The sequence below is a fragment of the Aquila chrysaetos genome, chromosome 16, assembly GCF_900496995.4.
Source record: "Aquila chrysaetos chrysaetos chromosome 16, bAquChr1.4, whole genome shotgun sequence".
NCBI classification, from domain to species: Eukaryota; Metazoa; Chordata; class Aves; order Accipitriformes; family Accipitridae; genus Aquila; species Aquila chrysaetos.
The window spans coordinates 4,052,044-4,069,875 of NC_044019.1; the positions used below are offsets into that span (position 1 = coordinate 4,052,044).

The window sequence follows — 17,832 nt, forward strand, 5'->3', positions numbered from 1 at the left end:
GGTGGGAGCCTACCCCCCCGCCGCCACCATCGCCACCCTGGGCTTCGCACCTGTGTGGTGGAGCGGGGGGGCCCTGGCCGCCCTGTTTTCCCCTTGGGGAGGTTTCCCGAGCGGGTGGGTTCTCACGGCTGGGTTTTGCCAGTAGCGCTAAACCTGTGAACTGCGCGCTGCGGTGGTTCGACAGCGGCAGCGTGGTGGAGCGGGCTAGCATCTGGGTTGCTGGCTTTTGGCGGGCGGCAGCCTTTCGCGCTGAGGTTGAGAAACTTGGTTTTCACGTGGTGGCGAAGGTACCTGTGCTGCGGCCTCCGCGGTGGAAGCGGGCGAGAGCGATAGGTGTAGCAGCAAGGGATGCGAGTAAGAGCTTGTGTGGGTCGTGCCTGGAGCAGGGATGGATGGCCTCGTGGCGGTGAAAACGCAGTGGGTGTCTGACTCACCTCTGACATACGAAATGAGAAGGGAAACTGTGGTGAAATGAGATCCACGTTCTTAGGCGTGGGAGGTACCTCATCGGTGTCTTGGAATGAGGGCATGCTTTCCAGGTGTCCACATGCAGAACGCACCACCAAAGCGCAGATTCTTAAGCGTTTGCTTGTTGTGAGCATGTTTTAAGCAGTATTTTGGAGCCCTGCCCTCCTGAGTATCTAAGTATGCTAAGTTTTCTATGAAATACAACAATTAACATATTTCTGAATAAAGAGCGGTTTATTCTAGTAGAGGCTGGAAAGCTGGCTTTTGAAAGTTCTAGTGAGCGTAATGTCCCATATCTGTTTCTAGTTGAGTTGAGGTTTATGTATGCAGTGGCTGGAAACTTGAGCAAACTCATACAATGCAGATGTTAGCTTTGCATAAGTGAAACAGTTGATAGTGAGCTCTGACTGTAACAAAATTGTCACAATATACTGCTTATCCTAGTTGTAGTGAATCTCTACGTGAGAGTAGAGAGTATCTTGTTGCTTTAGACTCTTTCAGGTGTTTAGAAAACAGTGCTTGGAATGTTAAAGAAAAAGCATCCATTGCTTAAAAGTTAATATTTAAGACGGCTAGTCTTAGGAAAATAGTTCACATATAAGCAATTCCTTATATAATTACTTAGTTTTCAAAAGTCATTCAAAATCATGTGCTTTCCATTACTTTTGAGGTGACTGGCTGGAAAGGTGGAGTGAGAGAAGGAGGGAAAACCAGAAAAAGATGAGAACACCAGATGATGAGTGTGTTCAGCATGTAGAGCTGTTGTAGTTGTGTGAACAGCTGAGACAGACATCTGGCTTCTTGTACTAACTTCTCCTGGAATGCTTTAGTTCAGAAATAGGATTTTTAGCCTTTGTTTCATGTGGCATTTTGATAAATAGAAGTAGTCAGTGATTTCAAAGTACTGTCCCACAGAAAGAAAAGAGAAGCTAGTGTGAAGTCTTGCCTCTTTGGAAATCTAACCAGAGAGAGGTACTTCTACATGCATTGTGGCTCTTTCTCTTGTTTCTCTTGCTCTCCTTTTTCTCCTTTTTTTTTTTTTTTTTAACCTCTTTTCTTTGCCCCCCAGAATTCAAAGAGATTACATACAGGTAGCTTCTATATAACTATAGATTTCTAAATTCCTGTAACTACTACAGTTATTTATTCAACTTATCTTAATTGTCACCATCAACTTACACAAACCCAGTAAATACAGTTATCAGTAGGTAGCATCGTAGTGTTAGAAGCTAAGCAGCTAGGCTGAACAAACAGCATGATTGAGATACTTAACTCTTGTAGGATTTTTGTTTGCTTTTAAAATTAAGACCAATTTTCCCATCCTTGTTCCCTCTCCAATCTTAAAATGCAGAGCTAGGCACAGCTGTCACTAATCGACACATGTGAGCGTAGTTGAGAGCTGCAAAGCTGAAGAGTTTTGGAGGAGGTGAAGCAATGAAGGAATTGTCCTGCAGTAAAACTCTGGTGGCAGGGTTTTCTACATGTGTAAATCTGAAGCAAATTATATGAAGTGATAGAAAAATAATTTCTAGTCACAGAAGAGAGTTAGAAATGTAAAATCCTGGGTTGCATTGAAAAATGTGAATATCCTGTCTCCCTGAATGTTATTTTTTTTGCCAACTTCTACAGTATCCTTTTTAACAAGTTGATCTAAGGGTTCACAACCTTTCTCATTTGAAATTTTACAGCTGTAGTTCTTTAAAGTACCTTCCCCAACATTCACTACCTAGATTAAATGGACTGTTTGGCCTCAGCCCTTCATAAACACTTCCAAAGTTATTCCTGACCAATCTTCCCCCCTGCCCCTTCCCCACCAAATTTTCAACAGCTGCCTTCCCTGTTCTTCTTTATACTGCTTTTTACATTCTGCTGTTTTTCCTTCCTTTTGCTTTCTGCCTTTTTTACCCCTTTTTTTCCCTTTCAGTTTAGTTTTACTCCCCATCTATAGCTCTAAGGTACTTCAGGCTGTGTGCAAGCGCTGCGTAACATGGCATACCAGCGCTGCCATTAGCAGCTTTGCTCCTGTGTACTGCGACTGAAGCCTTGGATGCCAGTGGTACAGCATCGCAGCTTCAAGTGAATATTGCTACCTGTACTCTGAAAAACCTGATGAATCCCAATCTAATACCATGTGCAAGTGCGATAAAGACTTATGCTATTTAGAAGTATTACAGTATCTGTGGAAAGAACATTATTATAATTAAAACATAACTGTGCTTTCAATAGATCTCCAAAACCAACAAACTAATGGTAGGAATTGTGAGATCTCATGTTATTTCCACAGTGTATGTTCAAAACTTTGCCTTTTCACTTCTTAAGCTATCCGTTGCCATTGTTTTACAATGCTTGAGTGATTAACATTTTATACCTTTGACACTGTGCATGCATTAAAACCTTAATTGTTAATTAAAGTATTCATTGCAGCTTGTCATCAGTTAAGCAATTAAAGTTTACTTGTTACTGCTTGTTTCTAACTCTTCCCAGTCCTCATCCTTGATCTATTTAAAATACTTAAGCTTTATTGCTGTTACTGCTTGTTTTGGCTCTACTGAGTCATATTGGCACTTGGTACCAATTTTGTAGCTGGTTAAGTTTCAAGATGAATTCCACATGTTACTGGCTTAACTTACGCTGTCACATCAGCTGACTTATGCTATGTATCATGGGTTTCCTGACAATAGTCCTTAAACACTGTATGTTCCTTTAGAATTAGGATTTTTAGCCTATATATATATATATATATATATATATATATTGCCCTTTATCACAGGCATTACCTGGGCTGGCAGCCAAGTGAATGCCTGGGAGGATGTGTATGTGTCTGTAATCTCCAAGTGGTTACTGAGATACCCACTGATGGAATAAAGGCAGTCTGTGCCCCTGGGCATCTCATACTGGGCAGCATTTCTTGATACCACGATCCCTTTGCTAAGATACTCATGTGGTTCTGTATGCCACCTAACTTCGGATATGGCTTATTTCCAAGGCCTTGAGTTTTGACTCTGCTGACAGCCAAATAAACTGTAAGGAAAAACGGTTCATTACTAACTCCAGGAATGTGGCCTTTTTTTAGGCGCTTTTTTTTTTTTTTTTTTTAAATCCATAACGATTATTCCTACTGATTTATTCTGGCACTTTTTTATAAGCTTCCTATACAGGGAAAAACATTTTCTTCTCAACCTGCCCTGGAGGTCTGTAACAAACCAGCAGTGCTACCTTTTAGTACTTAAATTCAGGTCTCAAATCTAATTTAGCTTACATTTAAACGTGTTCTACTGTGTCAACCCCAACGGTACATGCAATATTGCTTCCCTCTGCCAGTGACTTTCATTCCCTGCACACTGCAATTCCTCTAGCTTTATGTGTTCTGTACTCTGGTGTTTTCAGCTGAGTTACCATAGTGGGCTAACAGTTTCTCTTGTTTCAGTATTACAATACTGATTGCTGATTATATGCCTGTGGTTCAGCAGTCTATTACACTTGCTTCCAGAATTACTGGAAGGGTTTTCTATTTTGTCTTCCTTTACTTACATTTCCATAGTTTGGCGATTGATATATTCTATGCCATATCAAGACACTGAATAAGTAGTCAGGGAGGTTTCCTGGGATTCTTTACATTTCTCTTCCTTTTCAAAAATTTAGTTGGCAAGTGTTTCACATAATAGTTTCCAATATACATACCACATCCCAGCAGTCATTTTCTGTCTTGCATACTTGCTGTGCTTGTTCTGTACTACTTTTTTAATCCACTAGTAATAATCTCACATATATATATATTTGTGTGTTTACATATATAAAGTTTTTTTTATTTGAAAATCTCCAGTGATATTCAGTCAGCATCCCCACTGTTCTGTCTGGCATTGGATGGGTAACCTTGAGATGGTGGTTGTTGACTCCTCGGTAATTTCACAGCTATGCTAAATTTCACCTTTCTAAAGCCTACCTCTGCATTTAGCACCCTGCCAGCCTTAAGATGCCTTCCACTCCATTGTCTTGTGTGAGTCAGGCTGCAGAATGAAACATGCCATCAGTTCTGTTAAGATTCACTTTCCAGCCTTTGGGACTTGCTGGTAATAGTGGGATACAATAGAGGCTTGATTTGCTACCAGTTTGGATTTGGGGTGCATAATTTGTGTGTTTTTTCTAGTGATTTTTTGGCAATATTTTACCTTACAGCAAGCACAATATCTGCTTCTGTGGGGCAGTAAAAAGAGAACAAAGAACAAGGGGGGGGGGGGGGGGAAGGGGGGAGGGAAGGAAATGGCATCTGGCACTTGATGGGGGGGAGAAAGAATAAGGAGGAAAATTATTTGTTTGAAAATTTGAAGGGGGAACACAGCCACTGTTGGGCTCTGAATAAATCTTTATGTTCAGTATACATTAGCAATCAACTGACCTTCCACAGAATTTGCAGCAGTGTAATCACTGCTCCTTCCCGCTTGGTACCCTGCTCTTCTCATGAATGTGTCCATCCTTCCCCCCCGTCTTGTATTACCCTACAAGATTAGATACCGTATGCTGGTTTTATAGGGAAAGCCCTGTCTTCCTTAAACCTCTGTCACATCACTGAAGTCAGCTTTTTTGACATGTGTCAGAAAATTGGATAACCCAGATCTTAGGTATTTATCTGCAACAATCTTCCCCTGTATTGAGAACAAACTTGGAATTATAATTGGCATCATGGAATATATTTGAGCCTTTCTAACATAAGGGCTACAGAGGTTAGAAAGCACTTCTGCCTAGTGAGTGTTATCTCTAAGTGAGGACACTGACGCAGCAGCTATCAAAATTGGAGAAATGTGTGGATGTGCCCAGAAAGATCAATGACTATCAGAGGTTCACAGACACCAAATGGCTGGTGCTGGATTCCGAAGGAGTGCCGGATGAGTGTGTTGGAGAGGAGGTGCAGTGGGGACAGAAACTAGATAACAATAGAAATGCACTGAAGGGAAGAACCGTGCCTGGAAAGAATCAAGGGATTGAAGAGCAAAGATGAAGTGAAAGTGAGAGCAGAGAAAGGGAGGAGGGCTATTGCTAAATTTTGTTAGTCATTTCATTCATGTCATCTTATTTGAACGGTCTGTCGTATGAAACAAAACAGCTGAAGAGTGATTAGCCTGTCCAAAGGAGAGGTCCGTTAGCCTGTTTTTCTTTGGGGTTTAATTCTTGCTGGACGTTTTTCAGCTATCACTAATTTAAATGTTCACTGAAGAAGTGTCTGTTCACTAAGCACTTGTAAATTAACTGATGAACTGTGTGCTTGCCAGGAACAACAAATCCCGGTGTGCAAGTGTACCTTTATGGAAGAAGGGAAGCCGAGATTTGTGTTCCTTTCTTCCTACAAAGATTCATTGCCATCTGCAGACTGCAGTGTGCAGCAAAGACACCCGAGCTGGTTGTAACCCAGCAGTGTATGTAACCGTGGCAGCGTGGAAGCTCAGCACAGTGTGTAAAACCGGCCCATTTCGAGGAGGCGGCTTATGTCTTTAGGCTGCTACCTATGTCGATTTTAAAGCTGGGGTGGAGTGTTTCGTTATGGACTGCAGTCTCTGGCTCTGCAGTCCTGCATGCTTTAATTGGGGGCGGCAGGGGGTCCTGAGGTAAAAAACCCAACTGATTGAGTAGAGTACCTTTAAAATGTTTTCTATGAGTGCGTGTATGCCTGTGGACTCATGCAGTTGAATGCATATGTAGACTATATTACACAAGAGTGAACTTTGTTGCTGAGGCCAACATAAGTGGATGAAGTCTTTTATAAAAGGAAATAACTTTCTTGTGCCTTAGTCTTGTACTCATTAAATTCTTAATTGCTTTAGAGTCCTTCAGATGACTGAGAAGTAGGCTCTTTAATATTGTTGGGAAAACCTTATTACAAATGTTGTATTGTTACAATTCCACTTTAAAAAGTGGTAAATGTCACCATGGCCTTTGGATTGATATGAATTTAATATTAGAAATCACTTTAATGGCTGTATTACAGAACTCTTATTCAGCAAATGCTTTAACTTAGAGTGGCACTTAACAGTTGAAAAGCATTAGTTCTGACAACCCTAATTTGCTAGGAAAAATGTAGTCTCTCTGTAGATTTCAGTGGCAGAAAAATAAACAATAGCCATAACTTTAACCCAGGAAAAAGTGCCTACACAACACAACTGCTTTTCCAGCTAAACAGACAGAATAATGATTGCCTGGGTGTGATGCCTTTATGTATTTTCTCAAATCTTAAGAGCTGCACGTGTACAATTCAACAACATGGTCAAAATGAACGGAGTGGTGACTGCATCCCCAAATGCCTGTCACCTTTTATGTCTAAGTATTCTCTGAATGCAGCTGCTTTTTACAGATTTCTGTTGAGGATGTAGACTTTAAATATGCAAGCATAATCTTGCATATTTAGGTAAACATTAGCATTTAAGGTTTTTTGGTGGGTTTTGTTTGTTGTTTGTTGTGGGTTGGGTTTGGTTTTTTTTAATATTTATACTGTAGTTTCATTCTTCTTGAAGAGTAATTTTTGACTAAGTGGCTGGGGGTGGTTCTATAAAAACTGAAAAAAGCAGTATCTTAAGTTTTCCAGGTGTGTGTGTCATTAATTTTGTTTCCATTGAATTAAAGTGCTTCCTATAGCCTCTTTACTTGCATTTTTTTTTGTCAGTCCCATTATGTTAAACTCCAGATACAGAATATTCAAAAAAGTGGGTGGGGGGAAGCCGAGGTGGGTTAAATGTAGGAATACTTGCTTATTTGTCTCGGACTTCAGAAGTGTATTTGCTATGAAGTCCTTCTTTAGTTTGTGCTGATTTAAAGCATGTCCTTGTTTGAGCATGTTTGAGAGCATATATGTAAGTGGTTCCACTGAAGCAATTCCTTTCGGGTGTCTAGTCACAGTGAAAACCTTGGCATTGGACTTTTAGGAGAAAGCCTGGTAACATACAGCAAGTAAGAAGGCTAAGCAAAAACTCTTCCATTGAGGGAAGCTGTAGGGCCAGGACAGTTGATAAGGGTCACTTTCATGCACATGCAATTAATCTTTGATTCACAAGAAATCAAAAGTGTTTTCCAAGTCATGTGGTTTAGAAGCTGACCTTGTGTTACAAGTAACGTGAGTGATAATTGGACAAGTAGTTCAGTTGCTTCTAAGCTTCTGTTGGTTCATAACAGTTTTCGTAGAAGTTTGCTATTTTGTATCTTCTCTGAAGCTCTGAACAACTTCCTAAAAAAGCCACATGTCTGTGAACAGTGCAGAAACTTGACCCTACCTGGCACTGTGCATGCAAACTCTTGGCAACTTATCAGTAAACATTCCAGGGCAAAGTTCTACTGGTTTTGTTGGCAGTATGATAGAGGAGGAAAAATAAGTTACCACAAGGAAAAACTGCCCTTGATTTAAGGAATAAAAATATATTTTTAAAAATCCACCTTTGTTACAACCCAATACGGTGCAACAAGGTAGCTGCATTTTGGGAAACTGGAGTAACATACTAGATTTCTGAGTGCTGGGTTTTAGGGAAAGAGGGGTTTTGCTTCCTCCTTTTTTTAGCAGAATGGATTGGGCTGATCCCTCAGGTGCTCCTGTGTCAGTTAGGTGCGATCTCAAAACATTTTATGCTCCGTAGCCAAGAAGGATCATCAATGGTTTAAAATGCAGGACTGAGAATAAGGGAATGTGGCTTTGAAATAATGAAAAAAATAGACGTTAGACTGTCTGCTCTCAAGTCTCATGTGCCTCCATTTTTCTGTTAGTTTGTTGTTTCTTTTTTTTTTAATGGATGCATTTACTTTAATATGGATGTTTTCAAATATAACACTGACAACTCAGTATCAAAACAGTCTTCCTAATTGCTATAGTTATAGGCTTAAAATATATCTCAATTTATTGGTGTTGCAGTTTGTCTGTGTTAAATGTGGAAAATGAGTGAACATCTGCAGTCTGTTGAAGAGAGGGAACACAGAAATTTCTGAGCTCCAAGAGTGCAAACTAGAAGGGAAACACTTCAGCTGTGATAGCATACCTGTTGGCAAGACTTTGCTTTGTAAAAATACACTGCAAAGCTAAAGGGAGATTGTTGCTGAATGTCTTGTAAGAGCAGCAAGCCTTCTGTTTCTTTGCTACTTTAAAAACAAATGCAGTTGAATATAATTAACTTCATTAGACCAAGCCTGATTTTAATGTAATAATAAAACTACCTATTTTGTAAAATTATCTGGAATGAAACTTTCTTATCTGTATTAGTTGTCTATAGTTTTTATTCCTGAGCTTTTAATTAAAAAAAAAAAAAGTAGTATTAAGTCTCTCTATTGGAAACACTGACCTGAAATTATCTTTTTTTTTTTTTTTTTTTTTTTTTTTACCAGTACTTTTCTGTATCTGAAGTTCCTGGTAGTGTGGGCCCTAGTACTGTTGGCAGATTTTGTCCTGGAGTTCAGATTTGAATATCTGTGGCCATTCTGGCTCTTCATCAGGAGTGTTTACGATTCCTTCAGATACCAGGGTTTGGTAAGTATAACACAAAATTGCTGTCCCTTTGTAGGGAAATCCTGCAAAGTTTCAGGGCATATTCCATGTTATACAACTAACTTAATGGCGCTGATGATCATTTTCACAAGAGGACGAATTTTCTAATGACTAGGTGACCTGGGCTCAAGGCTCTTCTCTCTGACTGCCTATTTTATCTCTGGCAAGTGGCAGTGACATACATAGCTATCAAATTTTCACCATAGGAAAATACTGTTTGAATTCCTGAGATTAGTGAATTGGTTTAGGTCCCTATATAACAGGGTTTTGTTTAAAATAAAACAGAAGCCCTTGCCTGTTTAGATATTTACTACTCTTTCAGAGTAAATGACACTGCTGGTTGTTTGGTGGTTGTTTTTTTTTTTCCAGGAGAATATAGCAATGATAATACTATATCAACAGTGTAAATGAAAGTCTTCAAACAAAATAATAAGGAATAAATATAGCTGTTTGGAGACTCCTTGGAAGAGTAGATGGGTGCAATTTCACAAATTGTGCCTGTTAATTGGCTAAGTTTCTACTTTTGTTGGCTAGACTGCTCCATTTCTTTGCCCTGATTATGAACAGCACTAGTGTTTCTATGTTGAAATCATTGTGGTGTCACCATTAATAAACTGGTAATTGCTGGAATAAACCAAAACACTCTTCTTTCCCCCCACCCCTCCTTTCTTTTAGGCCTTTTCAGTATTTTTTGTTTGTGTAGCATTCACATCAAATATAATATGTCTGCTCTTCATACCAATACAATGGCTGTTTTTTGCTGCCAGCACGTATGTTTGGGTACAGTATGTCTGGCACACAGGTAGGTCACTATTCTTTATTTACAACTTACTGATTTGAATGTATATCTTACAGCTTTTAGTAACCTGCAGAAACCCTATTCTATTTGTTACCACATTTGTTTTAATGCCATTTTGTTATAGTTAAAAAATGTTCTTTTGCTTTCATTGGTATGCCGATTTGCACTTGATACATGTCTGGGTGCATCTTGTAGTTATCATTAAAGCTTGACCAATGGAACTGAAGGTGTATAAACAGGAATTCCAGAGCAGTAAAAAAAGAAGAAAAAAAAAAAAAGAAAAAAAAATTTCCTGACGTCAAAACACTTCTGCAGCAATTCAACAAATACAGAGCACATACGAAAAGTTTGTGAAACGGTGTTACTTTCTTCCTACTACTCGATCAGTGTGCTGTTAATTTTGGATATTATCATAGTTTAAATTTGTATTAGTCAAATCTGTATCAACTGGATTCAGTTTCTGAGCAAAAAGGCTGGTAATACCAGTGGCTGCCCCAACAGTTTGAGACATGTATGGAGAAATCTTCTCCCCTCCCCCTCCCCCCCCCCCCCCCCTTTTTTTTTTTTTTTTTTTTTTTTTTTATCCTTAGTTGTTTGGGTTTGTTTTAAAAAATCCTTGGGTTCTGGGGCAGCAGTTGGATTGGGGGGAGGTGGTTTAGTTTGCATGAGCACTAATACTTGATATGGGTTATGTGTATGTCTTTCCCTCAATCAAAAAATTTTAGGAATAAATCTTGATTTTTTTTTTTTTTTTTTTTTTTTTCTTAGAGGTAACTTTTCACTACCCAAGTCCTTGGGATTTGGGGCTTTTGTAATATTTCATGTTAGACTTGCCATCACATCATAAGAATTTGCAGGATAACATGGATCATTTCTCAGCTTACTGGTGAAAGCAGTCATCTTTCTGACGAGTTAGTCATTTATAATAATGACAATGTGGGAGCTAATGGAAGATACTGTGAACCAGTTGCTGCCCAATTTAAAATACGTAGAAAATCTGGAGTTATTTTTAGGATTGTATTAATATGTTAAAGTGTTATCTGAAGTCATTCTCAGGGTTGATGTTTAGAAACCCCAAAGGAAAAACCTGACGGGCCAGTTTTAACTGTAGCTATTGAGCTTGTTTAATATTTGAATTCACTGCAATGTTGGGGATTCTTCTTTTTAAATGTTTATCTTAGTTGATGGGAACTTACTATTTTTTTTTTTTTTTTTAAGAAGTAATGATCTTTTTAGGTGGTATGTCCACCTAGCTGAAATGTTGAGTTCCTTTAAGCTGACAGTTTCTGCTATAGGTTTCTCATTTATGCAGAGTGAAGCTATTCAAGAGAGACCAAACTGGAGACCACAGTAAATAACATCAGGGCCTCAGAGTAATGGTCTTTTTAGTTTCAAAGTTGAGACCTGTTTCCACATCAGCACACTATATGTTGATGTCAGAATGTAATCAAGAATTTTGTTTATTTTGATGAAGCCTGTGGCATGTAACTGGAATTGATTTGTGGAAATTTACAGTGGCTATATTGCAAGCCACAGTGATGTTTTCCATTGGCCAAGAGGTTTAAGACCTTAGTTTTGCTTGGCTACTATTTTACATTCTCACCAGTAGTGCTGGAGAGAGAAATCAATACAGCGTCCTAAATGTTCTCCTGATGTAGAGTTTTGAGTCGCAGACTGTTGTCTGCATTACTGTATATGGAGTAACCAGTACTGTGCTTACTCACTCCTGTTTTTCTCAGCTGATTTGCTCACTGCTGCTACTAAGATATACCTAACTTGGAGTGAAAAAGTAGTCCAAGCTTACCACTTCTGACTCAAACATCATAAGCTGTAACATTACCTCATCTTCTGCAGTTACTTCCATTCGTGTTCCTTCTCTGTATAGGGTTTTGTGCCAAGCTATTTCATTAGCTCTGCATCTGTTATTTTTCACTGATGCCTTATAAAAGTAATAAAGCAAGATAAGGAGACAAAAGTTTAGAGTTGGCTTAAAATAAAGACATCCTAGATACTTTATTCTGAAAAAAACCTCTTACAATTCACTATATCTGTCTGAAAATTTCCCTTAACTTTTGGAATGTTTTAAACATAACTTTAAAATATTTGCTGCTTGTAATATATTACTAAGGTGTTTCTCTTTTTCTCTTCTCTCAATAGAGAGGGGTGTGTGCTTACCAACAGTATCACTGTGGATACTTTTCGTTTATATTGAAGCAGCCATTAGATTTAAAGATTTAAAAAACTTCCATGTAGACCTATGTCGTCCATTTGCAGCACACTGGTAAGTGTTTTTTTCTCCTTTTCTTATTAACCTTTATTTCAGCAGGGAAATTAATATTCAGGGCTTTTTATTTTCATTCAGGGTTTGGCTTCAGTTCTCCCCTTGCACATCTGTCATTAAATATTCCACAAGAAATGTACGCTAAACATTAACCAATTGTAACCTTTCTAAAGATACAGTGCTTGTGAGCTGTAAGGAATTTGTAGCGTGGATATTCATAGCATTTCTTGAAAGTTCTTGTCATCAGTTTACAAATTTTGTATTTACATAATGAATAGATGGTAAAAGTAGCAAAAAAATAGTTTCACTGATAATTTATGTATAATGTTACGAAAATCTTCTTCCTTTTCTGTAACAAAGCACTCCTCTTTTTCCTCTCCAATGAGAAGGATTCTCATGAGCGTCTGATTTCATAATTCACCAGAGGAAGTGAATAAGCTTCAGGTTGAAAATCATGACAGAAAATAAAAAACAAATGCTGCTTATTACACTACTACTTTGGAAGTGATAAGGGTGACTTCAGGCAAAAGACTTAAACTGCACAGTATCCGTATCTGGAAGAAGTGAACTTTTATTCTGCAAGTTTTTAGTGTAGTATGCGTTGATTGGGCTATGTTTAAAAAGTGTCCTGTTTTTCCTGGAGTCATTTGGTCCAATTCCCTGTGATACAGTCTCCAATAAATTAGACATCTGTCATTTTAATTTATATTGTCTACATTGTGCACTAAATCCCTTAAACACTAATTAAGTTCTATAATAGGTTACAAAAGCACTTTAGGAGCTGTGAAGAAAGGTCTTTCTGCTGCTGAATTGGATGCAAACATTTCAGCTTGTCATCAGAGTTTTAGAACTGTAGCTACAGCTGGCTTTACACAGTGTTACAAAAGAAGCATTGGCAGAGATAATGTCAGATGCATATGCAAATGATTCTTGCATTCTGGCAGCTTACTTAGAAATGCAATTTGCACAGTGCTATTACTGAGCAAAGAATGAGAAGATTTTAATGGTTAATAGTCACCTGCATCTGAGTTTTCCCCTGATCTAGGATACCTTCAGTGTTTAAAATGCAACTTCCCTATGCTTTGTTGAAATACTTGTCAAAGATATATTTATTTTTATACAGGGGTGTTTGCTCATTGATTGAGTATCCTTGTTAATAAACACACTAGCATGATTTGTTAGCATTCTGTATTGGTGCAGTTGTCACAAGCTAGTAAGAATACTTAAATTCTGCATGATGAAGCTGATACTCAAAAAAATAATTCCAAAGGTCTGTTATGCTGCTGTCATCCCTGTCAACAAATGGAACAGCAGAGTCTGGCTGGAAGTGAAATTCTTCATATCTTATCTGTCAGTAAGATAAGTGGAAGAACTAAGTCTAGAGATTAGATGTTTTTCGCTTACAGCTTCAAGGTCAGTCTCCTAAACGAGGAGTTTCCAAAGGCCGTTTGTTGCTCACAGAAGATGTCTTAATTGTGGCCATCCTCAACAGAGGCAGATGGTTATTGAGGCTTTACCTCCAGGGTCACTTCTGGCTGTACCAGGTGTGGGTGATGGCATTTTGGCTCACAGCCTTGGTCCCTCCCAGCAATGCAGTAGCCCCAAAGCTGTATGTTCCAACGGCTTCTCCAGCTCTTGTTTCTCAGCCTGTGCTGCAGTGAGAAGGTATCGCAAGGCCTGTTGCAGAGGTGGTATTTTGGAGAACCATTGTTTTGTCTCAGTTTTAAAGAGTGGTGGAAGAGGGATCTGCTATTAATTTCTGAGTGCAAAAGGATGGGGCTAAGGATCAGTTTCTCCTTTCGCTGTTCTGGCCGAATGTTGTTAACACACCTCCCAGTTTAATGTCTTGCATATTACAGGGCCCTTTAGGAACAAAACTTGGGAATTTCTGCTGTATTTGGCTGTTATCTCCTTAAAAGATGTATAATTCCTAGTCTGGTGCTTGTCTAAAGGCTGTCTTTGCTATGCATAGTGCAATTGCGTTGTCGTAATCCTTTAATCTATGCTACAGTTAATTGCTGTCTGTAATGAACTGTAATTTTATCTTGATAAAGACATGCCTATATTTTTGAACTGTAGCTTTATTGTAGTACAGCAAAAAATGTTTTGTATATAATTTTCTATGAAAAGTTGTAATTCAGACGTATTCACAGCTAGATAATTTATTACAATTTATTCATTTACTATTATGGGTTACATTTTGATTAATAATGTTGCTTTTTTTTCTTAGTATTGGCTATCCTGTTGTGACTTTGGGCTTTGGCTTTAAAAGTTACGTCAGCTACAAAATGCGTTTAAGAAAACAAAAAGAAGTGCAGAAAGAGAATGAGTTCTACATGCAGCTTCTCCAGCAAGCTCTGCCCCCCGAACAGCAGATGTTACAAAGGCAAGAGAGGGAGGCAGAGGAAGGCAAGTTGTATTTCTTACTTAATGTGTTTGCTATTATTAAAAAAAAAAAAAAGCCTAAAAGCCTGCTAAGGAAGAGCTTCTTTAGTCCATGTTGTTTTGATCAAAGTATAGTGAACTTGGAAAGAGAGGAGCAGAAATAAAATGATCTTGGCAGTGGTTAGTATGACAGTAGAAATAAAATGCGTCCGCTGTTTAGTTCTTTATTAGCAACTGCATCAATCTAGTCAGTCAGTGCTCTATGAAGCACTAGTATTTATTATTAAATCCCTTGGTTACTGTTTCCTGCCTGTAATGAGAAAAAGTCTTAAAATATCATGTGACTTCTGATTTTCTTTTCTAAATAGACTCTAATAATGATTGTTTTCTGCAGAAATAATTGATGTGTACTTAATGATTTTTTTCTTTGTATGTCACAGTATTGATTGATTTAATGAACTAAGTATTTTTTTTTATTTTGGTATTGCAGCAGCCAAAGGATTATCTGACATGGATTCCTCAATACTTTTGCAGCACAATGGAGGCATTCCAGCTAATAAAAAATTATCTGCAACATTGCCAGAGCTAGAATATAGAGAAAAAGGGAAAGAAAAGGACAAGGATGCTAAGAAACACAACCTTGGAATAAACAACAATATTTTGCAACCTGTAGACTCTAAAATACAAGAAATTGAATATATGGAAAACCATATCAATAGTAAAAGATTAAATAATGATCTTGTAGGAAGTACAGAAAACCTCTTAAAAGAGGACTCATGCACTGCCTCGTCCAAAAATTACAAAAATGTCAGCGGAGTTGTGAACTCCTCGCCTCGCAGTCACAGTGCAACTAATGGGAGCATCCCTTCCTCATCTACTAAAAACGAGAAAAAACAGAAATGTGCTAGCAAGAGCCCAAGCACACATAAGGACTTAATGGAAAATTGTATTCCTAATAACCAGCTAAGCAAACCAGATGCACTGGTAAGGTAAGTTTGATCTGAGCATTGTGTAATAGCCTGTCTTATCCTCCCTTCGTTCCAGTACATCAAATCTTTTTTTTTTTTTTCTTAGGAAAATGTAACTTATGATCCCATAAAGGAGACAGAATTGTCTAGTAATGGAATAAGACTGGGAACTAGGCCTTTTAAGTTCCGTTCCTGATTTTTGCCTCTGGTTTGTTATGCAGCCTTGAGCAAATTGCTTCCTTTCTACCTCAGTATATGATACTTACCTACCTCAGTATATGATACTTACCTACCTCACAGGGGTGTTGTGAGGCATAATAAATAGCTTTGACAATCATTTGATAGAAGGCATGAGGGAAATGTAAAGAATCATTATGACAGAACTCGGTGGATGTGTTCTTGACAAACCTTCCACGGAGTGACCTTTACATCTCCAGGGAATTCAGTGGGGTTTGATGGTGCCTGAACAGGTGTTTTGTCTTAACTTTTTGTTTTGTTGTTTCTCCTTGAAATGTTTGGCTTTTGTTTTAATATTCAATTCATGAGTATAGATGCAAAGTGGCAGCTGCCATGTAACTCCTTAAAGCGATAAGTTCAGATTCTTGCTTGCATACCTGCTGCCCTATTGGTTTAAGTACAGGTCACAAGGATTTAATTTAGCTGCCTTGTAAACTATAAAGATCGAAAAAGTCACATCTTTACATATGCTTATCTGAGGTTTAAATAAAGATGTATTTATGAAATGCTGCTAAGTACTTAAAATGTGTGAGTCCTGAGACATATGGTGGTGTCATATGTTACCAGAACAAGTAACCAGAACTAAGAAAGAGGTAGTGTGTAACTGTCCAGAATGGGGACAGAGATATGTCTAGAAAAAACCTGTTGCACAATTATGCACTTTCCTACCATTCCTGGCCTATGTCTCTCTCTTTCCATTTCTCATGTGCTGAACACTCTTTGGCCAACAAATCCTTGTTGGCTAACTTAATTGGCAGATCAGGTTCACTTTCCCTGCAGGTACCTTTTGATAATTGGACTTTTGACTCTGGTCTGTCTCTGAGGATTTGTGCTATGTGAATACAATTACTTCAGTGAAAATACTATTTTCTCCTCTGATAATCACTTTGCCGCTGATTGGTGTACCTCTGCCAATTAAATATCCAGACTAATTGATACCTAATGTCTGTAGAGAACTTGTATGAAGCAAATAAGAAACCAGCTAATCGATCTAGTCTGTGAATCAAATTCAGCCAAGATTAATGGGATGCAGATGGCTCTGGCTTCAGCAAAGCTGCATCTAAATAAACATGTACAGGACTGCTGTATTTGTATGTTGCTAGTTTCAGATGGGCACCTCTATACTCTTTATATGGCTTATTTGCTCACTGAGGATGAAAACAGGCCACTTAGCTTTGCTGCAGTTCAAAATATCATTCATAAGTCTTGAGAAAAGAGAAGGGAAGTGCTTTATAGAATGACCTGCCAGACTAAGAATTTTGTCCCATGTAGCTATGACAAGGAATGAGTTTTAAACCTTGTGTGTTTTAAGTTTTAAATTACACATTGAAATTCTTATATGCTGTGATGTGAGCTTAGGCCAGGTGGTCATTATAATTGTCCAAAGCGGGTTTTCTAATGCAGAAGTGAGTATACAATAAACTAGACTGTGTCCTTACAGAATTCTAGCTCCTCTAATTCACTGGGTAGGGACAGAGTACCCAGGATCCTCTGAAAGTGCCTTTGTGCAATGTAGCCTTACTCTGCCCTGAAAGTGAATTAAGCTACTTCAGTCTTTTGTTTGTCAAGTGTTTCTATGTGATGCGTGGGTGTGATGTGGGGGCTGTGCTACAAATTCCTGTACCTTCTTGTTGTACACTGATTTCCCCATGCAAGCAAGCCAGGAGCACTTAAAACACCAACGTCCTGTGTGTTGCTGCTCACAGTTTCTTACAAACGTAGATGACTGAAATCATTCATGAAATCTTGTTTCTATTCAGATTGAGTATGTAACTCCTACATCAACGGAAGCATAAACTTACCTGACAAATTGGATGGGATGTTCTGCACTTAAATTTAAAAATTCATGTGTTGTTTTTTTTTAACTTGTCAGTTACCCTGTCCCTGGAGTGTAAGGCATTTGTTCATCATCTTTTCCACTTCCAGTAGTAGTACTCATTCCCGTTATTAAACTTTTAGTCTGCATCAGTGCCGTACCCTGAAAAGGGCTATGTGAAGTCCTGCATTTGTGTCCGACTTTCAGATCAGATCTGCTCAGCTTCCAAATAAAGATGCTTTTTATAACTACTTGTCCAGCAGACTCACAGCAGGATGTCAAAACCAAGCTGCTTTACTTTCGTGTTCACAAATGATTTCCCTGAGCTGACTAACCAGTATTAAATGTAAAGTATGCCTTATGACT

At 38.4% G+C, this 17,832-nt stretch overlaps 1 protein-coding gene across 2 annotated transcripts in view; it reads left to right on the plus strand.

The window, feature by feature from the left end:
- MACO1 (macoilin 1) overlaps positions 1-17,832 on the plus strand; it is a 30,617-nt gene that overhangs the window by 663 nt on the left and 12,122 nt on the right. The window contains exons 2-6 of one of the 2 annotated variants that reach the window (XM_030039384.2): positions 8,821-8,962; positions 9,656-9,782; positions 11,937-12,060; positions 14,291-14,469; positions 14,936-15,434. In XM_030039384.2, coding sequence (XP_029895244.1) covers positions 8,821-8,962; positions 9,656-9,782; positions 11,937-12,060; positions 14,291-14,469; positions 14,936-15,434 — 1,071 coding nt within the window. Of the gene's footprint in view, positions 1-8,820; positions 8,963-9,655; positions 9,783-11,936; positions 12,061-13,533; positions 13,726-14,290; positions 14,470-14,935; positions 15,435-17,832 lie in introns of those variants that run through there. The other variant, XM_041128974.1, reaches the window with a different exon arrangement.